The sequence below is a fragment of the Mesoplodon densirostris genome, chromosome 14 (genome assembly GCF_025265405.1).
Source record: "Mesoplodon densirostris isolate mMesDen1 chromosome 14, mMesDen1 primary haplotype, whole genome shotgun sequence".
Taxonomy (NCBI): Eukaryota; Metazoa; Chordata; class Mammalia; order Artiodactyla; family Ziphiidae; genus Mesoplodon; species Mesoplodon densirostris.
Window position 1 is genome coordinate 88,664,982 of NC_082674.1, and position 25,194 is coordinate 88,690,175.

The 25,194-nt window shown below is 45.6% G+C and overlaps 1 protein-coding gene across 3 annotated transcripts; it reads left to right on the forward strand.

Annotated features, from left to right (window-relative positions):
• The first annotated feature begins 724 nt into the window (after nucleotides 1–724).
• Nucleotides 725–24,260, forward strand: ACTG2 (actin gamma 2, smooth muscle). 3 transcript variants are annotated; one of them, XM_060116810.1, is made up of 10 exons: nucleotides 740–829; nucleotides 3,887–4,015; nucleotides 10,120–10,289; nucleotides 10,692–10,820; nucleotides 16,240–16,350; nucleotides 16,611–16,695; nucleotides 18,304–18,465; nucleotides 19,279–19,470; nucleotides 21,423–21,604; nucleotides 24,039–24,260. In XM_060116810.1, exons 3-10 carry the CDS (start codon nucleotides 10,164–10,166, stop codon nucleotides 24,180–24,182), a joined length of 1,131 nt encoding a protein of 376 aa, XP_059972793.1. In that variant the 5' UTR covers nucleotides 740–829; nucleotides 3,887–4,015; nucleotides 10,120–10,163; the 3' UTR covers nucleotides 24,183–24,260. The 3 variants fall into 3 exon arrangements, with proteins under 3 accessions (XP_059972792.1, XP_059972793.1, XP_059972794.1); XM_060116809.1 differs by lacking the exon at nucleotides 3,887–4,015 and having other exon boundaries at nucleotides 725–829; XM_060116811.1 differs by lacking the exons at nucleotides 740–829; nucleotides 3,887–4,015 and adding an exon at nucleotides 856–999.
• Nucleotides 24,261–25,194: the final 934 nt, after the last annotated feature.

Sequence of the window (25,194 nt, forward strand, 5' to 3'; positions counted from 1 at the left end):
AGGAAGAGGGCGTGAGAAGAACAGCAGGAACCTCAGGACTGTGGACAAGCCCACAGGCTTGCGAGTCTTATTAGCTGTGCCTCCACACTGAAGCAGCTACCTTGGGCTGTATTCCCAATGTTCAGGGACTGGCAGAGGGAATCCAGGAAGGAAAGGAGAAAGGAGGGAGACAGTGAGGTTCCAGAGGAGGCTTCCGCCGTCCTGGGTCCCCAGGTGACTCAGCCCAGGGGTTAGGAGCTTGTGGCGGGGTGGGGGGGGGCAGCAGGTGAGGAGGGCACACAGAATTGCTCTCCCAGGTATGGATGGCTTTTCCCTTTGGCTTTTAGCTGTCCTGGGCTTGCGCCAGACCAGGCACAATTGTATCCATTTTGGGGACACTGCCCAGGGGTGGCGGGCCTCACTCAGGGCCTGAGTAGGGAGGTGTGGAGGGAGGAGGCCCACTGCCATTCTTGGTATGGTTCTCTCTCCAGTAGCAGAGCTCCATCTGGCCTCAGTCTGGGCAGCTTATAAGGCCTGGTGTGAGTTTTGTTTATGCGAGTGCAGCATAAAAGGAACAAATCTGCCAGCACCGAGGCTGCTGCCTGTCGCGTCCTTCGCATACATTTTTCAAATGATAATTCACTCTACCCAACCCCCTTCCCGCACCCCCCCAAGGCCGATTTATTGAAAAAAACACCTTATATGGTAATACTGCTAACACACCGTCAGCTGGCCTTTTTAGGGACTCTGCTTAAAGAAGATCCGCCTCTGGGGTTTTATATTGCTCTGGTATTTATGCCAAAGACACACCAGCCCTCAGTCACTGGGAGAAGGACCTCTCATACACTCGGTGAGTACTATACAGCTTCTGCCGTCTCTGTCTTTCTGGGGCTGCCGGACCCCTGGGTGCAGCAGGCACCTCCAGATTGGCCTGGCTTCTGTGACGCTGGCCCAGGTCACACGTCAAGACCCTCGGTGTGCAACTCTGCCTACAAGCACACTGCTGCCTGCCAGGAAAAGGTATTTCTGGCCATGGAGCATCCTTGGGCAGGAGCAGCCTGGAACGGGACTCCCTGCCCTCCTAACTGGGTGGTGGGTGGGATGTGTCACCTGCGGTCGCTAGTCTCACTGCTCATCAGAGCCAGCGTAGATCTACACCCATGAGGTGTGCTTTGTTGTGGCTCAGAATGTCTGGGAGGCTGTTTTAGGGGAACAGATGCTTTTCAGAGAAATGACTTCTTCTCGGGGCATTTAAATCCAGACCAATGATGGCCCCTGTGTCTGTGTCTGCTGGGGATGGGTGAGTATTTTCTTCAGACCCCCGCGGGTCTCTCTGATTCATCCTTGGCTAAGAGTTTTCTCACCCTTGAAGGCTCCAGGGTCATTGGAGGATGCAAAAAGTGGCGTGGAGTGGAGTAAGTGTCCTGGGGCATCATGAGGTTTTAGGGCTGGAAGGAAGTGGAACCATCTAATTCGTTCTCTGATGAGGACACTGCGACCTTAGAGAAGTTAAGCAACTTGTACAAAAGACCCCCACCTGGCTGTGAAACCACCCACCAATGCCATCATCTGCCCCCAACGACACACACACAGACACAAGAGCATAAATAAGTCAGAGGAAAATAGACCAAGGGTCTGTGTCCGCTTTTGCAAACAGAGTCTGCTAACATCTCTTTACAGCTGAGGCTGGCTGGGGTAGTGATTGCAGGCCTTGGAGGCAGACTCCCCAGCTACCAAAGTTACTAAGTGACCTCAGTTTCCTCACCTGTAAAATGGGAGTAATGGTAATAATACCTATCTGGCAGTGTTGTGGTGAGGATTAAATGAGATAATATATGAATAAAGTGCTCAGGTCAACACTGTCAGGGCCTGGCCCTGAGTGCTCAGACTTTAAAAATCACCTGGACAACTTGTTAAAACACAGATTGCTTTGTCACTCCCCCACCCCAGATTGTGACTCAGTAGACTGGGGTGGGGCCCGATAATTTCCATGCCTAATAAACTTCCAGGTGATGCTGAGGCGCTGGTGTGGGACCACACTTTGCATAGGGAGTCTGTAGCACTTGCTTTTATTATCTGAATGGGTTTAGACCTTGAGGTTAGCCCTTGGGCTGCAGCAAGACAGAGATTCCTGTGACAGAGATTCATGGGCACTAGAGAAACTCTAATGAGCAGAGATTCTACATGTTACGCCTGGGAAACCAAGATGGGCAGAATGACATCATGACCTTGAAGCTAGATTTCTTTCTTCCTTCCCTTTGTTCATTCTGACAACATTTATTGAGCACTTGTTATGTACCAGGCACTGTCTCTGCTCCTTAGGGACAGTGTAGGGGCTTCTGCAATCACTGGGAGAGAGAGATGAGAACCATGGAGAAGATAAATATATGAAAGGGGTAAAGCACAGGAGGAGCCCCTCACCCAGCCCAGAAGTTATCAGGGAAGGCTTCCTGGAGGAAGAGGTACCTGAGCTGGGTCCTGAAGTAGGGGTAGTCCCAGGACAGAGGGAGCATGGTCTTTGGGACTGTTTAAGGGGCTCAACTTCACTGAATATAGATTTCAAGGCAGGAAGCAGGGAAAGCTAAGGTCAGAGGGGCAGGCAGGGCCAGATTACTAGGGATTGGGCAATGGGGCACCACAGAAGGATGATAGCAAGAGGTCTGCCCTCTGAAGGGACTGCTGGGGCGGCTGTGAGGGGAGTGGACTGAACAGGGCAAGAGTGCTACAACAGTGCGCAGTGGTCCCAAGTTGGTGGCTGGAGCTGCATGGAGGCAGAAATAAGAGGGCCTGGGGACTGGTTGGGAGGGAGGAGGAAGCAGTCAGGGTGTTGGGCTTGGGTTCCATCCTGGGTGGGTGGTGCAAATCTCTGAGGGGCCATTCCAGTCAAAGGACGGTGATGAGGACAGCAGTCTCAGAGGTGGAGCTGAGGTGCCAGGGCATGGGGCGTAGATGCCCCATGGGCTCTGGAGCTCAGGAGAGGGGTTGGGACTAGAGCTGAGCAGGGGAGAGAGTGAGTGGCCGAGGTAAAAGCCAGAAGAGCAGGTCCAAACGGCAGATTCCTGAGGATCAGAAATATTGCTAGTCAGAAGCCATTTTTAATTTAATTAGTGTATATTAACCAAGTCGAGATACCCCGAAGTTAATAAGAGGTGCTGCTAGAATTTTCCACCATAGGAGTATTTCTTGTGAAGTCACTGTATGGATATATGTGTTTGCAGATCATAATAGGCAGCTGCTTACTTGTCATTTGAAGCCCTCACTCCAAGATGTTTCCCCAACTAGTATTTGAAATCTCACTATCTGAGAGGCCCTCCTTTTAGGACTCAAACTTTCCCCTAAAATGAAAACGTCTTTGGGAACTGGCATAAATTCAACCTTGCCTTCAATAATCATTGATTGGTGAAGGAGATCAATTCATCTCCTTCCAGTATGGCAGGCTTCATCCGGGGAGCAAGATCTAATGGAGGAGAGTAAGAGAGATCATAAGAATTATTATTTTTGCGGCCCTTTACAAAAGGGGCTGGCAAATGTTTTCTGTAGAGGGCAAGATAGTAAATATTTTAGACTTTGTGAGTCTAAAGATCTCTGTCACAGCTACTCAACTCTGCCATTGTCACGGAGCAGCCATGGACAGTATGTAGTGAATGGGTGTGGCTGCATTCCAATAGAACTTTATTTATTATTTGATTTTCATATAATTTTCTTGGGTCATAGAATCTTATTCTTTGGCTTTTTTGCAACCATTAAAAAATGTCAAAACCATTCTTAGTTCGCGGACCTCACAAAAACAGGCATTGGTTTGCTGACCCTGATTTAAATGGATTTCCAATTTATAAAGCACTTCATTTCCATTATTTCATTTGATCCATTATCGTGGGAGATAGATGTCACCATTTCCATTTTACAGTTGAGGAAACTGGAGGCCAAAGAGGGAGCCGTGGGCCTTGGCCATGGGAAGGGGTGCCCAGAGGGAGGAGAGTGAAGACGGAAGTGCAGGAGAGAACTCTGAAGCCAAACCCTCTCCTTCAGAGCGAGGGTAGGGGGCTCTCATCTTGTCCTCGTGTCTGCTTGGGGGTGGCCGGGGGGATGCGTGGGTGAGCAAATTCTTTGTGCTCATTACGTCTTTGGATTTTGGCCACTTTTCGGAGAGGAGTGGGGAGCTGTGTTTCTAACTCTGTGAAATCCTCAATGAAGCCCAGATGTAGTACGTGCTGGAACAGCCAGAGCATTGCACTCGGCTTCCTGCGACTGCAAAGTGGTTGTGACCCAGGAAACCACAGTGACGTTGGCTCTGGTTCAGTTGACACGCTCAAGTCTAGCCACAAATTACCAGCAAGTGGCTGAGTGAAGTTTAGAATTTCCCCTGGCAGAAACATTCCAGGAGCGCCTGGCTCCAGGGTCCAAGCCTTCTCCCCAGGCAGCACAGCACGGGCCACGCCAAGCTCCACTCCAGGCCAGATGTCTCAGCTGCTGGGAAACAAAGTCCAGCGTTCTCTCTTACTATGGGTGGGGAACTTCAAGGGGAGACAAAAGGGTTCACTGAAAAGCCAGACAGCCTTGAACTATAAGTCACAAGAGAGAGGGGACCCCAGAGGGAGGCAGTCACAGAGGTGCAGCTTTGCCTCTTGGCCACCTTCTAGCTTCCGAGGTTGTTTTCTCCTCAAGGTGGACCACCTGCTAGAACAAGGAAACACAACTCTTTGTGACCAGCTTGTGAAGAAGACTATCCCTGTGTGGTTCTAAATCAGGCCCACATGACTGAGCAGCCCTGAGACTGGCCTGTGGGGACTCGAGCTCAGCTTGCAGGGACCGGGCAGAGCAGATTGTCAGGGGAGGCCAGGCAGGTGGTGGGATTGCCATCCAACATGTACTGAGCACCTACTATGTGCTAAACAGCGAGGCAGGGGCTGTCAACATAAATCTAGACCCAGGCATGGCATAGGAGGGGCTCAGAGGCTCAGAGAGAGAAAAGCACACAGGCCCTTTTGTTTTAGGGCTTTTGCTGCTAACAGTGCTAGAGTCAGAAGCAAAAACACCAAACATGGAGAAGTCGTGAGGGTTTCACCGAGGTGGTGGGGAAGGTGCAAGCCCAGGCTTCGGAGCCTGTCCTGGGCTGAGGCCAGCCCTGCCTCTCCCAGTGAGGAGCCCGAGAGCTAAGTCCTTTCACTTCTCTGAGACTTGGTTTCCTTATCTGTAAAATGGAACTAAAAATATCTTCCCTCAGGGCTTTTGTGAGGATTAACTAGATAATGTATGTGAAAGGCTCCCAATTTTTAAAAATTAAAAATACATTTTTGCCAAAAATGGAACCACAGAACATGTATTTCACCTAACAAAGCAGCTTGCACTTTTTCCAGGACATGAAATATTCCGCTCTCTCTGTTGTAGGGAGGTTTCTGGAACCTAGTTTAGAAACCATTTTACTTATTATTCAATCACATTTTTTCGCACTAAAGTTGGCCAAATCTTTGCACTCACCCATGAGTGTTTCCCAAGGATAAATTCCTAGAAGTGTCTTTGTGGAGTTAAAAGATATGTACACTTTTAAGGCTTTTGATAAGTATTTTTGAATTCCCCTTTAGAAAAGTAGTACAATTTGCCATGTCAGCCGTGAACGGGGGCCCACCTTCCCACAGCTCTGCTGGCAAGGGTGGCCCTAAGAACCGGACACAGCCCTCTGGCCGAAGGTGGGGTTAGCTTTTATCATGGCTCCAGCACACTGAAGACCGTCAACAAGACCCCAGGCCCTGCTCACAGAGGCTGAACAAGAGCTTTCACAGTTTGGTTATTTAGACTCACATCCGCAACCTCATATTTATGCTATTAAATTTAATCTTAGTGGATTCAGTTCATTTTCTCTGCTTTTTGAGATCTTTTGGATTTCGATTCTTCCAGCCAACATGTGTGTTTTATCTGGACATTTGATCAGCATGTACTCTATATTTTCATCCAACTCATTTATAAACATGTCACATGAGAAAGGATCAAGAGTGGAGCTCTGAGGCATATCATTGCCTCCAGGTTGACAGTGACCTATCAATTAACACCTTTCAGTGACAATAACTCAGGCAGCTGTAAATATGCCTAACTGGTTTATTGTTCAGCCCACATGGCTTTATCAATAGAGATATCACAGGAGAATTTGTCAGATGCCAAGATCAAGTTAAGCTCAATGTCTCCCGCCTCCTCCTGCATTTCCAGCCAGGGGGTCCTGTGGAAAAAGGGAGGCTGTCAGTCTGCCAACATTTGTTCTTACTAAACCCTAATCAATTACAAGAAATCACTGCTTCTTTTTTTAAAAATTTATTTATTTTTATTTCATTTAGTTTTGGCTGTATTTGATCATCGTTGCGGTGTGCGGGCTTCTCATTGTGATGGCTTCTCTTATTGCGGAGCATGGGCTCTAGTCGCATGGGCTTCAGTAGTTGTGGCGAGTGGGCTCAGTAGTTGTGGCTCGCAGGCTCCAGAGCGCAGGCTCAGTAGTTGTGGTGCATGGGCTTAGTTGCTCTGCGGCATGTGGGATCTTCCCGGACCAGGGATTGAAACTGTTCCCCTGCATTGGCAGGCGAATTCTTCTTCTTTTTTTTTTAAATTATCATATTCCAACTTTATTGTCATCAATAAAATACCAATTAATAAATTTTTTTTCTTTTCTAGACAAATACTCCCATATAGCCTACTATCTTCAACACAGGACACCTCTAGTACAACACAAGAGTCTATCCTATTTGAACAGAATTCCTGGGATTCATTTTCCTTAGTAAAATTCACTGTTTTTATGTTATGCCTATTCTAACTCCAATATCCCACTACCACCACCTCCCCCCGCCACCCCCAAAGCCTCTGAAAACAACAGAAGGGGGAAAATGTTTTAAAATTCTAAAATTTTATATTCTATTTCCCTCTGAATTGCTTGGAAGAAGCTTACTTTTTTTGAATTTTATTTTATTTATTTTTTTATACAGCAGGTTCTTATTAGTCATCAATTTTATACCCATCCGTGTATACACGTCAATCCCAATCGCCCAATTCATCACACCACCATCACCACCCCCCGCCACTTTCCCCCCCTGGTGTCCACATGTTTGCTCTCTACATGTGTGCCTCTATTTCTGGGCAGGCAGATTCTTAACCACTGTGCCACCAGGGAAGCCCACTGCTTCCTTAATAGTGCTTTCTTTAATAACACCTTCTGGAAACCTGCCTAATTTGCATATCAAGATTATCTGAGGTTTATATATCTGCCTTCTTTCCCTTTTTGAATATTGGAACAACATCTGCCATCTCCATCTCCTGACATCTCTCCATTTCTCCATTGGTCTAACATGGCAGAAGGTTAGGGATCTTCCCTGCAATCCAGAAACTGTTCAGACCAGAGACAACATTGTTTTGAACAACTAGGTACTTTCCTTCAATCTCCACCTCATCTCAGACCAGTGTCCTCTCACCAGTGTTTGTTCTACCTTTGTTATTCTGAATATCCTTCTCCTTGACGTCCATTGATTCATTCACTCATTCATCTGGATAAAAAAAGGTTTAAGAGCGCACCCTGTGACAGACATTATGCTAAGCTTCCTGAAGAATCTCTGGAGAACAGGACAGGCCCAGCTCCTGCCTTTACAGAGCTACAGATGAGCCCAGATGTGCAGAGTTGATCATTGCTGGGACAAGCTCAAGGTGCTGTGGGGCAAAGAAGGGCCACTAACTGAGACCGGTGGGCCAGAGAGACTGAAAATGCAGTGTTGATGCAGAGGCCTGACGGGTGATGGGAGTCAGTAGCAAATAGGTCGGGGGAAGGGTGTTCCAGATCCTGTGTCTAAAGGGCCAGAGGGAGACAAGATGACACGTTCGGAGAATGGAAAGGAACTCCACATAGCCAGAGTGAGAAGGCCAAGGGGGGCCAGGGGGGAAATGAGCCTGGAGACACAGGCAGGGGCCAGAGCCTGTTGGGCCTTGTAGGCCAAGTGCGAGAACTGGGACTTGATCACTGTGACCATGGGTGAACATGAGGGTCAGCAAGGACAAGCAGAGCTGGATTCAAGAAGTCACAGTGGGCCTCTCCCCTAGTGCGCACCCTGCTTTGAACATAACAGGCAAGGGCTTCCTTTTAGCCTGCAAACTGTGTGAATACGCTTCTGCTCAGTCTCTAGGTAGCCTTTCTGACCTCCCGTTCGCAGGCCTGTGACTGTCTCCTCTTTGCTTTGGTCATGGTCTCTGCTGTCCTCCTTCCACGTAAGGGAGCTGGAGGACCAGCGTCCCAGGTGTCTAGGGCAGCTCTCTTCTCCCCTCCTGCCGCTCATTCCGAATGAAGCTTGGTGGGCTGTCCTCTGCAGCCACCTTCTCTCTCCATGCCTCGTGCCTCTCTTCTCTGGACTCCCACCTCCCCCTGAGCTGGGACCCTCCCCACTTCCACTCTGCCCCCCTGGGGGGCTTCTCAGGCTGGAAGGCAATCCGCACACCATCTCCTGAGCCGCCATTGCTTCTCTTTCTTCACCAAGTGCCAAGAATTTGTCGGGTGTGGTCTTTTCATACTGCCTCTCACCCAAAGAAAGAAAACCCGCAACAGACGTTAGAAAAATTCATTCCCTCGTTACTTTGCAGTCGTCCCAATTCAGATATCAGCATTGGAGGAAGGACTTCTCTGTTTTTCTCCATCTGAAGCAACAGGGACAGTGAGTCCCATCACGAATCCTCTCACTTTCCTCTCTCCTCTCAGGCTGCCCTGTCCTCCTCAGGGGGCTCCTACCCTTAGGATTATACATTTTTACCTGCACCTTTTTTTCCTTAATGATGTGTATGATTGATTTTAATTATAAACTATACATGGATACAGTCTCCTTGTTAACAATTAAAACATTGCGGCACTTCTCCTCTCAGTCACCTTCCCAATTCCAGGTAACCACTGTGATCAGTCTTAGATTTTTTTTTTCCAGAACTTTTTCTATGTGTTCACATCCACACAAAAAGAAAATTATGGAAAATGCACAATATTGTTTTGTGCTCTAAAAAGAACTCATAAATTGTTTTATGCTGGACATTCTATTCTGCAACTTGCTTTGTTCACTCAGCAGAATGGTTTAGAAATCTATCCACCTTAGTCCATGTCGATCTGCCTGGCCCTTCTCTTAACCTCAGTACAGTGTCCCACAAGGGACTTTTGGATAGTACCAGATTGTGTGTTGGTGTGTTTCTCTGATTAAAGAGTGCCAGTGTTCCCACAACTTTGCCAACACCTATAATAAAACTTTGAATCTTAACAATACGATGGGTGAAAATGGCCTTATTTCATTTGCATTTCCTGATAGCTAGTGAGGCGGAACATCTTTTCCTGTAATTGTTGGGTATTTGCATTTCGTTTTCTGTCAGTTATCTATTCACAGTCTTTTTATTTTTTTCTTTTGGGCTATTTACTTCTTTCTTATTGATTTGTACGAGTTCTTTTATGTAGCAAATAATAACCCTTACTTATGTTTACTGCAAATTTTTTCAATTCCTTTTCTAAACTTCAAAGCTTTAGAGATTCTTTCCATTGGATTAATGCTTTGTAGTCATTTTAGGTCTTCGAGAGGCGGGTGGATTTGTTTGCTACGGCTGCCATAATAACGTACCACAGACTGGCTTAAACAAGGGAAATTATTTTTTTCACAGTTCTGGAGGTTAGAAGTCTGAAGTCAAGGTATCAGCAGGGCTGGTTTCTCCTGAGGCCTCTCAACTTGGCTTGTAGATGATTGTCTTCTTGCTGTGTCTTCACATGATCTTCCCTCTGTGTGTGTCTGTGTTCCAATTTCCTCTTATAAAGATACCTGTTCTATTGAATTAGGCATATTTGACACCAGTCATGTTGGATTAATGACCTCATTTTACTTTAATTACCCCTTTAAAGACCTTATCCCCAAATACTGTCACACTCTGAGGTACTAGGGTTAGGACTTCAACATAGAAACTGGGGAGTAAACAATTCAGCCCAAAACAGTAGGGTAGAGGGAAGAAGCCCCAATGCCAGAGAGTAAGGGGCCAGGTCCACACCTGTCCCTCCTGCAACTAGGTCCTGGTTGCCGATGGGGTCAGGCCGCAAGACAGCCAAGAAGCCGGTCTCCGACATGACTTTGACCAGTGGCCAGTTACCTCTCTTCTCCCCAGGTCCCTAGGTGCTCTAGCCCCTGGTGCACGCGGCCACACTCACCATGTGTGAAGAGGAGACCACTGCGCTCGTGTGTGACAATGGCTCTGGCCTGTGCAAGGCTGGCTTTGCAGGAGATGACGCCCCCCGGGCTGTCTTTCCTTCCATTGTGGGTCGCCCTCGCCACCAGGTATGTGTTCACCTGGACCCAAGGCTTTGAGTTAGTAGGAGGATGCCCTGCACTGTGGAGTCTATGCTGAGCTGCACGCGTGTGTGCGTGTGTGCGTGTGTGCTGAGTAAGGTAAGGTAAGTTAAGAGGAAGATGTGTGTGGATGGGCCCTGTTCTCCCAGAAAATGACATTGTTTTAGGACAGAGAAGAGAGACAAGCGCACAAGAAATCCTCCGCCTTCCCTCCTACCATCTCCACATTCATTGGTACCTGCCTCTCCCTGTCTCCTGCAGTCTGGTGTCCAGGGGAAGAAGGACATGTTCCCTACCTTTAACCTCCTGCAGGGACCCTCCAGTACCTGAATCCCTCCAAGTGGAGCTCTCGGCCAATTCCGTTCTCCTTCCTTCTCTTTTGCATTGCAGGGTGTAATGGTGGGAATGGGCCAGAAAGACAGCTACGTCGGGGATGAGGCTCAGAGCAAGCGAGGGATCCTAACTCTCAAATACCCCATTGAACACGGCATCATCACCAACTGGGATGACATGGAGAAGGTACTGGTGGACCCCCCTTCAGTGTGCTCATTTGACATCATCAAGACCCACCTCTGCCCTGCCGACTCTCCCTCTGCAATGTTCCTCACATCTTCTTTCCTTCCTGTCCATCCCCTGGGCATTCCCCAGCCTCAGCTGCCAACATCTCTCACTAGACGATTCCAATGGCTTCCTGACTGATTTCTTTGTCTCCTACCTCACTCAACCTAATTCATTCTCTGCACTTCTGCAAAGCTTGTCTTTCTAAAAACAGACCGGCTCATGTCACTCATCTCCTCAGACTCTTCACTAACCAAGAGTAGGTTCCTAGCTCCCTGTCTAGCATTTGAGGACCTGGTCCCGCCTAAGTCCCAGCTTTATCCTTTCCAGCTTTCACTCCAGCGCAGTGCTTATCCTTCTTTAAAATGCTCTGCTGCTTCCAGAAAGACAAGTAGTTTCTCCCCTTTATTTTCCCTGTTATGACCTCAGACAGGTGCATTGATGCTACATTAGTATGATGCTTCTCTAGTGAAAATTTTAAATAGGTATCTCTACCGGTTTCTAGAAGCTTTTTTCATGTCAGAAGATGTTGAGGGGGCGCCTTCCCTGGCAGCCCAGCGGTTAGGACTCCACGCTTCCGCTGCAGGGGGCGGGAGTTCGAGCCCTGGTCTGGGAAATAAGATCCCGCATGCCACGTGGCCCCTCCCACAAAAAAGATCAAACTCTCACTAGATACCTAGGAAATATTAATATCAAGAACAAACCACCTGTAAATGATAAATGAAAATAAAATATTTTAAAAAAAGAAGACGGGGGGGTAATTTTTTTTTTTTTTTTTTTTTTTTTTTTTTTTTTGTGGTACGCGGGCCTCTCACTGTTGTGGCCTCTCCCGTTGCGGAGCACAGGCTCCGGACGCGCAGGCTCAGCGGCCGTGGCTCACGGGCCAAGCCGCTCTGTGGGACGCGGGATCCTCCCGGACCAGGGCACGAACCTGTGTCCCCTGCATCGGCAGGCAGACTCTCAACCACTGCGCCACCAGGGAAGCCCAGGGGGTAATTTTTAAATGGTAGTTTGTGTTCCACAAAATCACGTGCAAAATGCTAATAGAGCCTTTCTAATATTCTTTTTTTAAAATTGAAGTATAGTTGCTGTACAATATTTCGAATATTCTTTTGATAAATTCCACTGACAGTTGTCTGAGAATTCTTGTTTCTGCAATGACTGTCTTCTGAAATGTAATAGAGAGCTTATTGAGCAGACTGCACCTGGGAATAAAGAAAGCTGATTTGAAATCTGTAGTACACATATACTTTTCTCTAAACCCTAGATTCAATTTCTCTAAACCCTAGATTCAGTCACTCTGAATGTGACATAAATAGATAAAAATACAATAGCTCTTACTTCACTCTGTGGGATGGTTAAGAGCACAGACACTGGAGTCAGTGGCAGGGAGATCTAGGAATAAATCCCTCCCTCTAAGCCTCAGCTTCCTTATTTGTGGAAATAAAAATACTTTCTTCATTAGGTTGCTTTGGAGGTTGAACTAGGCAAATATTTAGTATAATCCCAAGGCATGGAACATACTTAATGCTCAATACGTGGCACATATTATTATATTTCTAATGACATCTAATTTGAAAACATAATAGACAAAATATTTTATTCACCGTAGTAATATGAACTCTTTAAAGAAACCCCTAAAATATATTATGTGCCTTAAAAGAAAAACTGAATAGGGTAAAGCCGTCAAATCTTCTCAGATTGATTTATAGGCTCATTGCCATTCTAACAAAAATCTCACAATTTTAAAAATTGTATATATTTAAGGTATACAACTTGATGATTTGATATGTGTATACATTATGTAATAGTCACCATATTCAAGCTAATTAACATATCTACAACCTCACATAGTTTCCCTTGCAGCGAGAACACTTAGGATTTACCCTCTTAGCAAATTTCAAGTATACAGGACAGCATTGTTATCTTTAGTCACCATGCTAATATATTATGTTAGATCTCCAGAATTTACTCACCCTGCATAACTGGCACTTCGTATGCCTTGACTAAGATAGCCTCTCTTTTCCCTTCCGCCAGCTCCTAGTAGCTACCATTTTACTCTCTGCTTCTATGAGTTTGACTAAAAATATCATGAGTTTTAATTATGCAAGATAATCATAAAGTGTGGAAAAATAAATAAGACAAAATTTATGAGAATAAAATGAATAAGAAAAACTATGAGAGGAGACTTGCTATATCCAAATAGTAAAGTATAATATAAAGTTATAAAAATTAAAACAATTTGGTGCCAATACAGAGGTAAAAAAGAAATACATGGTAAATGAAACTTCCAAGACCAGAGGGTAGAGAAGGATTCAATAATTCAATGAATTATTCTGTGACAACCGATTCATTATTTGGGGCATAGGGAATCTGTTTATGGCCATTACTTCATACAATTTCATCAAACACATATCAATTAAATATGAAAGTTAAATATAAAAATTCAAATGATAAAAAATACAATACAGTAAGTGTGAGTATTTATCATATTTCTGGTGAAAGAAGTCAGAGAAAAAGAATGACAAATGTGACTTCTTAAAAATCATAACTTCTAATATGTGAAAAGCAAAACCAAATTTAAAAGGCAAACAACAAATTGCAAAAATAATTCACAAGTGCAAAAGAGGATTAATATAAACAACTAATGTAAACTGATAATTAAAAACACAAAGTCTCCACCAGACAAATAATCAAGGGACATGACCAGATAATTGGCCAAATAGAAATTATCAAAAGTTGAAAATCTGAAGAAGTTTAAACGTATCTGAAAAATTATTTAAAAACTTATTTAAACATTCAAAGTAAAACAACTACGTATTAACTCTATCTATCAAATTATTTCATATTAAGAGCAAGAACACTGAATGCACTTAAGGGTGAAACAGGCAATTTCTATTCTGAAGTAAAGACAAAATTAGCCTCTTTGTGGGTGAGAGAAACCAAAAAGTTTTCCAATTGCCATGCTCTTTAGTTCAGTAATTCCATTCTTAGAATTTTTTCTTTGGAAAACATCCTGAATAGAAAAAAGAAAATGTAATATGTACAAAGATAGTTTTCACAAGATTATTTATAAACAAAAATCAAAGATACCATGAATAGTAATGTGATTAAATATATGATGATGATGGTACATGAAGAAATGTTGTGCAAACATTAAAAAAATTTATGTATGACTGATTTACTTTGTTGTAAAGCAGAGACTAATAAAAATAATAATAATTAAAAAAATTTAGTTCAATTTATTAAAAATAAATGTTTACTATGGAAAAGAAAAGTATTTATGTTATATTAACTGAAAAGTGACAGGAAACAAAATTGACCATAGAAGTGTAAAAGTAGTAAATAATAAATAAATGAAAGCATATGAAGTAAATAAATGGTAGTAGTAATAAATTTTAAAATACATAAAGATGAAAGATTAGGGAGAAGAAAAAAGCCAAAGTGTTAACTATTTATTATTAAGTAAGGGAAATATGAGAAATTTTTATTCCTCTTAAAAATATTTTCCTAATTTAAAAATTGTCAACATCTTTAACTTTTAAAATACTTTATAAAAGCTTCCGAAAATGAAGTAAGATGGAGTGCAGGTGCTTGGGCCCAACACCCAAAGATTCTTTTTTTTTTAACATCTTTATTGGAGTATAATTGCTTTACAGTGGTGTGTTAGTTTCTGCCGTACACCAAACTGAAGCAGCTATAAGTATACATATAGCCCCATATCCCCTCCCTTTTGAGTCTCCCTCCCACCCTCCCTATCCCACCCCTCTAGGTTGTCACAAAGCATCGAGCTGATCTCCCTCTGCTATGCAGCTGCTTCCCACTAGCTATCTATTTTACATTTGGTAGTGTGTATATGTCCATGCCACTCTCTCACTTCTTCCCAGCTTTCCCTTCCCACCCAAAGATTCTGATGTGTGGGCCTGGGATGCAGCCTAGGAACCTGCACCTATAACAATTATCCCAAAGCATGCGGGGCCCACATTTGAGGAAATACTGACATCACATTGTTAAGCCTAATTGCCATCTCCTTCACGCCTCCTGTGACACCTCCGCAGCCCAGGGCCTCTGCTTGTGCCATTTGCTCTGCTAAGATGCCCTCCTCAGTCTCTGGAGACCTTCCTTTGCCTTCAGGGCCTACTCAAATCTCCCGGAAAACGATCTTCTCCTGCCTCTTCCTTCATGAAAATATGGACGTGTCTGGTATTTTGTCTTTTTGACTGCCTTTCTCCCCTCCAGACTTTGAAGCTAAGATCGCATTTAGCACCGTCCTAGCACAAAGCCAGGGGTCCCTAAATACATGGGTACAATGGAATCAGAGGACCCTGTGCCTCACCTCGGAGGAAATCAAAGCCCCGTGTCCCTGCCACTCTTTGCCAAATTCCTCTGAAATAAAGGCTCCTGTTTGTTGTCCTGGATCACTAAAGAGGGAACAGTACACAGCGGGTAACTTCCTCTACAGCAGTCATTCTCAACCGGGGCGATTTTGTCTCCCAGGGGCATGTGGCAATGTCTAGAGACATTTTTGCCCCTCACAGCTGGAGAAGTGCTGCTGGCATCTAGTGGGTGGAACACGGAGATGCTGCTAAACATCCTGTAATGCACTTCAGCCCTCCACGATGAAGAATTACTGAACTTACAATGTTAAAGCGCTGAGGTTGAGAAACCCTGCTTTAAAGAACAGCCTGGTCAATCATAGACAGTGACGGTTAATGCATATCTGTCAGGCTTCGGCGGGAGACAGTATACACTTAGCTGGGGTTCTGAAATTAATTTAAGGAAGGACTACTTACAGAGGTGTGAGCAGGGTTAGGGAACCAGAAAGGGATGCAGAGGCATCAAGTACCAGCAACAGAGGGAAGCTCTTCCAGCTGGAAGGCTGAAAGGCAAGGGCAGCGCGACTAGAGCTCAGTGAGATCTGGAGCCTGAGGAGGGGCTGCGCCACAGGAGCTGTGCTCAGGGAGCCCACAGCGCTGCCGGGAAATCACCCTGCCCTCCTCCCCACGCCCCCTCTCCAACCTCTTGCTGGTATCTTCTATCAGCCAAGCACAGCCAGAAGCCAGAGAGCTGCAGAGGGCCTTGTCCCTCAGGGCACAAAGCAGGGGAGACCAGGGAGAGGTGTAAATAGGAGTCAAGGTCAGACAGAAATAATCAACACACTAAGTATATTGGCCCCAGGTCTGAGTCCTGTCTGGGGCCTTGTTGAGAAGGAATATAACCTCTAAAGAGCAATCAGAAGTTCCCGTGGCTGACAGGCCTCCTCTCCAGATCCAGTCCATTCTGAGAACATCGTGCCATCCTCCCCAGCAGGGGCATGTCCATAGGAAGTCTCCAGCCCACTGGGAGTCTGCTGGACTCATCTGACTTTTGTCCCAACCAGATCTGGCACCACTCCTTCTACAATGAGCTGCGGGTAGCACCTGAGGAGCACCCCACCCTGCTCACGGAGGCCCCCCTAAATCCCAAGGCCAACAGGGAGAAGATGACGCAGGTAAGAGACCAGGAAGACTTGAGCACTGGCACAAGAACACAACATGGGTGCTTGGCCAGATTCTTTCTCCCATCCATGCATCAATGCAACAGAAATTTTTGAGAATTGCTGTGTTTGTAGTCCATGCCAGAACGTATGGGAGGTGGGAGTGGGGTAAATAAGCACAGTTCCTGCCCTTAATAAAATTACAAACCATTCTGTGGACCAAGAGGTGCTGTGATTTCTGCCAGATAGTCTTCTATTCTGCATTGTTCTTTCAGATCATGTTTGAAACGTTCAATGTCCCTGCCATGTACGTAGCCATTCAAGCTGTGCTCTCCCTCTATGCTTCTGGCCGCACGACAGGTGAGTAGCCCTGTCATCCGTTCCCTTTCTGACTTGGGAGGGAGGAAGGGAAAGCTGGGTTCCTGCAGAGATTCCTGTTCAGAAGAATCAGTGGGACAGTCAAAGTCCAAGGAAAACCTTGGTTAGGGATAACAGAAGGGAAGCCCATGTAAAATGCAGATGCGAGTCCACCCAGTATAGCTGGAAAGAATGTACATGAACAAACCATGACCAGTACAACCTGCAAGGGCCATTTCCCTCACAGTGGTTAGTCTGGGAGCTTGTACACCCTTTCCAACAATGCTAGAATGTTTCTGCTCACGAAGCAGCAATGGCAGAACCTATGATGTTGGATGTGTAAGTATGATGTGGCCTTGGTATAGAAGGGAGCTCAGGGAAACAGAGAGAACTTCAAAATAAAGTGATTTTTAATAGGGGCTTGACAGCTTGCATGAACATCTTTCAAACATTCATTCATGTATTCATTGATTTGTCCATTTATCCATTCATTCCAATATTTTCCATTACTCCCTACCATGTGCCAAACACTACAGGCCATGGGCACACACTGTCAAACTAGATGGACCAGCCATTATGGAGCTAACAGCCTAGTGGAGGAGAGATGAAAGTAAAGGATAATTTCACTGCAGGTGATAAGGACGGTGATGGGGAAATATAGGTAAATGCAGTTGTGTATCCTGTGCTTTGCGCTTGGTTTTATGCTGTGAACGTCATGTTCAGTGGCCCCACGGTAGTCACTGTGTGATGGCTCCATGATTGATTGATTGATTTTACCATTTCTCTATTGCAGGACCTTTAGGTTGTCTCCAATGTTTATTTTTTATTATAAAATATGCTGTGACCAGCATCCTGTAGAAGAGTAAGCGGCTGCTCCCTGGATATTTATTTTGGATCTGGCTCTTACTGAATCATCTGATTAACTCTAATCATTTCTCAGCTGGTTCTCTTAGGTCTTCGAAGTATACAACCACGTTATCTGCAAATAATGATGATTCTGTTCCCTTTTGATGATAGTACCTCTTATTTGTATTTTCTGTCATACTGCATTGGCTAGAGCATCCAGAACAATATTAAATAATAATAATACAGTAACAATACTCTAGTGTTTCCCCATCAATTATGTGACTGTTGGATCAGGAGAGATTTCTTATCACATTGAGAAAACTTATTTCCTTTCATGGTTTATTAAAAGTTTCATCAGTAGAGAATGTTATTTTTTTTCAAGCTGGTTTTTATAGTCCTTTTCACACTGCATATGTGTTAGTTTGATGCCTGAAGGATATGCACATTATCCAGTCTCACTAAAGAACATGCAGCCTAGATGCCAATTTACGTGTGCATTTTTGTGAAAGTGTTTCAAGGAATATAAGAAGAGGAGACATTTCACTTGCCTTCCAGATGCCTGGAGTCTCATTTGGGAAAACAAACCGACATACACAAAAATTGATGTACACAAAAAATATGATTGATAATTCTCACCATGGGTGAATTTTCTAGCTGCTAAAGAAAAATATCGTAGTTGAAGATCTTTTGGTAACAGGTCCCAGAAAGAGACAGATGAAAGAAAATATTAAAGGTTTTCATAGGTCTTATCCTCTCTGTCCTTAGGCATTGTCCTGGATTCAGGGGACGGTGTCACCCACAATGTCCCGATCTACGAGGGCTACGCACTGCCCCATGCCATCATGCGCCTTGATCTGGCTGGCCGCGACCTCACAGACTACCTCATGAAGATCCTCACAGAGAGAGGCTATTCCTTTGTGACCACAGGTACCCAGCCTCTTTCTGGACTTGACTTGAGCTCAGAACCAAATCTGATCTAGGACGAGAAATTCTCATGACTAATGAGAAGTCAGTGGCCCTGTGTCCTCAAACTCTTTTAGGGTAAACGGGGAGGCCCTAGGCTGGGGCTGGGCCCCTAGATCAGACCAGATAGTCAGGGCAGCCTTATTTAAGGAGGAATGTTCCCAACCACGACACCTTGGGGAGGGAGACAAGGCTTAGACCTACTCATCCTGAGAAGCGCTTGGCTTTGCCCTCTGTTCAGTGTGCTTTCACAGCACTCCTTCCCTCCCCAGGGACCTGCTACCCCTGTCCCTGTGCACACCAGGATCAGAGCTAGTTTTTATTCGGCAGAATGGTGGTAAGAATCTGGTGGCACATTTCATTACCTAGGGGGTTTATGGTTTGTCTGAGGACAAACGGAATAAGTAAGGTCTGAATTTCTAAGGGGAAGTGGGCCCCTGGGCAGGAAGAGGTTTTAGGTAGGAGCCTTCCTAGATTCTGTACAACCCCAGCATATAAGCCTCCATCTGGATGAGAAATGTGTCCTGAAAGGCCCTCAGGAAGGCCTGCAGCTTTGTCAGGGCTGAGTGATGGGAGCAAGACGAAAAGCACATGCAAAGTTTTGCTTGGGCATCGAGATTTTGAACTTTCACTTTAGAAAGAGGAATGAAAACATTAGCATTCATCTTGAGATGAACCCGAAAGAGAAGGAAGAAGGAAGTTTCCATGGAGATCAAGAGGGGACGACCAGACTAACAGAGCTGAGTATCGACCCTCTGTCCTTTCTACTCTTTCTAGCTGAGCGGGAAATCGTGCGGGACATCAAGGAGAAGCTGTGCTATGTGGCCCTGGACTTTGAGAATGAGATGGCCACGGCAGCCTCCTCTTCCTCCCTGGAGAAGAGCTACGAGCTGCCGGATGGGCAGGTCATCACCATCGGCAATGAGCGCTTCCGCTGCCCCGAGACCCTCTTCCAGCCCTCCTTCATTGGTGAGGCTCGGCCCGTAGTCCTGGCCAATCGGAGGGCAGGGGTGGGAAGAGAAACACCAGGAGTCACGCCCACTGTTTATTGTTGATACTTAGCCTATAGTTTTCCAGGAAGGACCAAAAATACATAAACAATACAGCTAGATAAAAATCTAATTTTAAATATAAGGGTAAGGAAATCAGAATAAAGGAAAAGTGGGATGGGAATATAAACATGAAACTAAGAATGAGATTAAAACATGAAATATCTCTTGGATCCCTCAACATTTAAATCATGGGGTCTGAGGGCTTCCCTGGTGGCACAGTGGTTGAGAGTCCGCCTGCCGATGCAGGGGATGAGGGTTCGTGCCCCAGTCCGGGAGGATCCCACATGCCGCGGAGCGGCTGGGCCCGTGAGCCATGGTCGCTGAGCCTGCGCTTCCGGAGCCTGTGCTCCGCAACAGGAGAGGCCACAACAGTGAGAGGGCCGCATACCACAAAAAAAAAAAAAATCATGGGGTCTGAAACCTATAGCAGTGAACAGGGTGGGTTTGGGGGTCAGACCTGGTTTTAACTCCTGATTCTGCTCCTTCAAGTGCTGTACCTTGGACATGTTACCTTCTTCAAACCTCAGTTTTCTTATCTATAAAGTGGAAATTATGATAGTACCTACTAGATAGGGTTGCCACAAGGATTAAATAAGATAATATTTAATACAAAGATAACTACTTTCTTGAGAAGTGTATAAGAGAAAGGCCTGTAAGCAAATGTTGACATATAGTGTAGTGGTAAATAGCAAACTGGACAAAGTGCTATAGGTCTAAGAAATCAGGGAAGGCTTCTCAGAGAAGGTGAATATTTGAATAGAACCTTGAAGAATGAGTATCATTTTATGGTGTCTGGGAATGGAAGGAGTGCAGAGTAGGGAATGGCACGCAAGGTAAGTGGAAAGGTAAGTGCAAAGTGTGGAGGAGTGACAAGTCATATTCTGCTTGGGACATGATGGGTGAGGGGTGTGTGTGTGTGTGTGTGTGTGTGTGTGTGTGTATGTGTGTTTGCACGCAGAGGAAACGAGAGAGCCCCTGGACCACACACAGAGCCTGGAGGTTAATCATATCAGCAATGTAGAGCCCCTGGAAGTTTTTAGACGGCAGAGTAGCAAAGTCAGTATTTCACTTTAGGAAGATTCCTCTATCTACAGTGTGGAATTATATCACATGGAAAAAAGACTGGAGATGGGGGACCCCAGGTAAGTGGGCGTGAGCTGGTATGGCAGGCAGGGCCTTTTACTGTGGAAGATCTTGGTGCCAGACTAAGGTAGCTAGATGTCAACCAATAGGCAAAGATGATATGATGGGTATATCCATACAATGGAATATTATTTGGCTATAACAGACTATAACATGGCTGAACCTTGCAAACATGATGCTACGTGAAAGGAGCCAGACACAAAAGAACAAATATTGTATGGTTCCATTTATATGAGATGTCCAGAACAGGCAAATCTATAGAGATAGAAAATACATTAGTGGTTGCCTAAGGCTGGGGAAGGAGTGCAGGGGAAAATGGAGAGTGTCTGCTAATGGGCATGGAGTTTATTTGGGGGGTATTAAACATGTTCTAAAATTAGACTGTGGTGATGGTTGCACAACTCTGTGAATACACTAAAAACTAGTGAACTATACACTTTAAAGGGGTGAATATTATGGTACATGAATTATATCTCAATAAAGCTGTGAAAAAAGTGATACAATGAAAGTATTCCTTTAGAAATATTCATCAGGGAACAGTGTGAAAACTCAGTCAGAACTGGGGGAACCTCAAGGCAGGGCAATGACCAGTTAGAGAGTCTGATCTTATAATCCATTAGGGAGGTGACTGAGGCAAACCAGGGTAGCTGCACCAACAGAAGGGTCACCTGAGGAGCTGTAGGTGTGGCACAGTGGATGCTGATGAGCTACTGTGATCTCTGCTAGGCATGGAGTCAGCTGGAATTCATGAAACAACCTACAATTCCATCATGAAGTGTGACATTGACATCCGCAAGGATTTATACGCCAACAATGTCCTCTCTGGGGGTACAACCATGTACCCCGGCATTGCCGACAGAATGCAGAAGGAGATCACAGCCCTGGCCCCCAGCACCATGAAGATCAAGGTGGGTCCTGCCCCGGCTCCCTCCATCCTGTTCTTTGTACAAAGACCTGTGTACCTGGGAGATGCTCCGAGTCAGGCTGCCAGGCTTACAGCTTGGTAGCCTCCTGGGTGCTCCATCATTCTGGCCCGAGACAGATTTCCTCTTGGGGGATTATGCTCTTTGGGCACTCATAAGCGGGAGACACATTTAGCCTGGGCTCTCAAACACAATGTCATGGACCCCATATGAGAAGGAGGTGAAAGAATTTGGAATGGAGAGAAGTTGAGGGGGTTGAGGAGGAAATGAGGAGGGAAAGAGGGAAAGAAAAGAAGGCAACCCCACGCCATCTTTAACCTTTAACCTTTAAAAAGGACTTGGGTGTCACCCCAGAGGAGGGTGAAAGTTCCAAAGAGAGAATGTTGGCTATAGGACAGGCTGCTGGTTCAAACTCACAGGAACATTCCTTGATTCCTGGACAGCCTCTGATGTGCTGTCCCATCTTGGTCACAGCCCTCCCACACAATGCTTCTCACCGCATAGGCCTCATCAGAACGGGAGCCCACCTGTCTTACCACTTCTCCCCAGCCTCTGGTCCCCAAGCAATCAGACAGACACTTTTAGGGCTTCCAGGAACTTTGCTACCAGCAGGACTAGAAAGAGTTAGGAGTGAAATAGAAATAACAAATAGGTTGAAAGTTACAAAGTCTCACAATAAAGTTGGTCTCTGGGGAGTAGCCCTGATCTGAGGAAGTGTGTTCTCTATGTCAGTATTCTAAGAACCTTCTGCACAAAGGCTTTCCCCCTGCCTAGCAGATGGTGCTTGGCACAGGGAAGCAGAACAGGCCACCAGAAAACAGGTGAGCAGCGGGCTCTTCTCACCCAGAGCCAATTGGAGCAGCCACGCTCACTGAGGTCTGCCACGTGGGGGGCAATGTGCCAGGCCTGGGGCAGCGGCTTTTTACTAGGACCACGTGTCAGGATACCACACCTGATTCCGGTTCATCAGGTCTGGGGTGTCCCCATCACTTACACTTATAAATGGACACCAACAATTTGATGCATATTCCAATTTACGAGCCACTGCCCTGAGTTTAATAACATTGCCGGCCTTCCAGGAGTTTAAGATCTGATTAGTAGACATGGTCAATGGAAGAACAGCTTAAATAAGACCAGAGGGGGGGAAAGCACACTGCAGGCAGGGGAACGAGAGTGAGTAAGCAAAGGTGCCCGGGGATGTGTGCGGGTACACATACCCCAGCCACATTGGACTGGGGGAGGTGAGGCAAACCCCAGGATATGGAAGTGTGGAAGGATATGGAGTATGGTGGGAATGGGGCTGAGATTTAGGGCCTCCAGCCCAAGACAACCCAGAGTTTTCTCACAACTAGAACTGCCCAGCAGTAAAATCTGTTACCTTCTTAGCGGCTGTGCCAGTCGCTGAGGTATCTGTCAAAGGGGCAACGGGGTGACTTTTGTCTGCCTGAATAAGATAACTTCTAAAGACCCTACTTATTTAGCTATTCCATGATCTCTGCAATTTAGGAAATATGTAGGGAGATTCTTAAGAGACAAAAAAATCTATTTCATGTCTGGTTTGTTCTAGCACTGAATTCTTAGTCCCTTCAGAGACAGGACTTAGTTGAAGAGTCATGGTCCTTTTAGATATACTTTTAGGTGGAGTTCAAAGTTGTCTGACATGACAACCAATTTCTAAAGGCCAAGCTCAGGAATCCCAGTGGTATGTATGAATTTGAGAACTTCTCAGATACAAGAGACTATTGAGTAGACTGGCTTAGACTCAGGAATGGAGGAATCCCAGCCCAAGCTGCTCATGCATCCAAACTCTAGGCAGGAACAGAACAGCACTCCCCTTACAGATGTTTGTATTGGTTAGCTACTGCTGGGTAACAGCAACTATGAAATTTCAGGGCCCGTAATAATAAGCATTTATTGCTCAGGCATCTGCAGGTCAGCTGGGAGTCAGCTGACCTAGGTCAAGCTTGGCTAGACAGCTCTGCAGGCCCAGCCAACTCAGGTCAGGGGCACATCTCTCACTGTGGGGCCCAGGCTAAAGGTCTAGTAGCTCTTCAAGGGAAATTCTTCTCATGAAGATGGCAGAGACCCAAGAGAGTGTGCCCACCTGCATGCCTGAAACACATTTCTAGCCCCGTGTCAAGTCTGCTGACATCCCATTGGCCGAAGCAAATACAGGGCCTAGCCCAAAGTCACAGGGTGGAACACTGAACTCTTCTCATGGAGAGGCAGGGGGATGGGGTGGGAGGGCGAGTGACAATCTGAGCAATAGTCTAATCTACCACAAGGTTTCTCCTGTTCCTTTCTGACCACAGAGGCTGTTCTTTTCCAGGGCAGTCTGGCAGTGTGGTGAGATGATTCCTGGACCACCTTCCCTATTCCCTGGCGACTGATCATGATTCACCACATTTGCTCTTTGCAGATTATTGCTCCCCCAGAGCGGAAGTACTCAGTCTGGATCGGAGGCTCCATCCTGGCCTCTCTCTCCACCTTCCAGCAGATGTGGATCAGCAAGCCAGAGTATGATGAGGCTGGGCCCTCCATCGTCCACAGGAAGTGCTTCTAAAGTCAGAACAGGTTCTCTGGGGGTCTCCTTGAGACTGCTCTGTTAACAATCATGAAACATTAAAACCTGCAAGCCTTACTTCTCTGTGTGGGGCTCTTTATTTTCCTGGGCTGACTCTCACACACAATGCTAAAGGCTTTTCACACCTATTTCTCATCCACACAATGACCCTGAGAGGTAGGTTCTATTATTACAGATGAGGAAATTGAGGCTCATAGAAGTTAACACCTTGCTGAAGATCACACAGAGCCAGGGTTAAAAATCCAAGTGTATGTGACGCTAAAACCTAGTGCTTCTTCTGCTATACCACCTTATTTCCTTTAGCTTGAACATTAATAAGAATGAGGACTAGATGACTCTTGGAGGGAGGAGGCTTAAGAAACAAGGGCTTTCAGAGATGTAAGTCCTTGTACTCAAGGGTGATACACTAGAGACTGTGAACAGAAAGGGAAACGCAGGGCTTATAGGCTGTAACATGTGAGTGGTTCAAACACAATGTTATTTAAACTTAGGTGAAGGATGGTCATAGTGGGCTTAAGATCTCTATGAGGTCCTTTGTCATTGAGGACTAAGTTGTATTTTGTCCCAAAAACTAATCAAAAAAGGAGCAGCATCCCAAGAAGAATATTTTCTCTTCCTGCACTCCTGTTCCCCCTCCCTCTTCTCCTTTTCTCTCTGTCTCTGTCTCTCTCTCATTACTTTCTACCCACTCCCTGCCCTTGGTCAAGTCTGTTTAATTTCACAAGTATTTACTGAATTTTTGGCATCTACAATTACTGGATGAGGCCAAATGGGATTTATGTACCCCACAAAGATGATTCCTGCCCATCAAGCTCACACTGCATAAAGGGGGAGACAGACACATACATATAAGACAACGATTTGAGGTGAAATAGAAGCCCTCACAAAACACTATGAGAAAATACGGGATAATAATAACAGCTAACATTGATTGAATGCTTATAATATGCCAGGCACTAGGTTAAGAGCTTCCATGGATTTTCTCATTTAA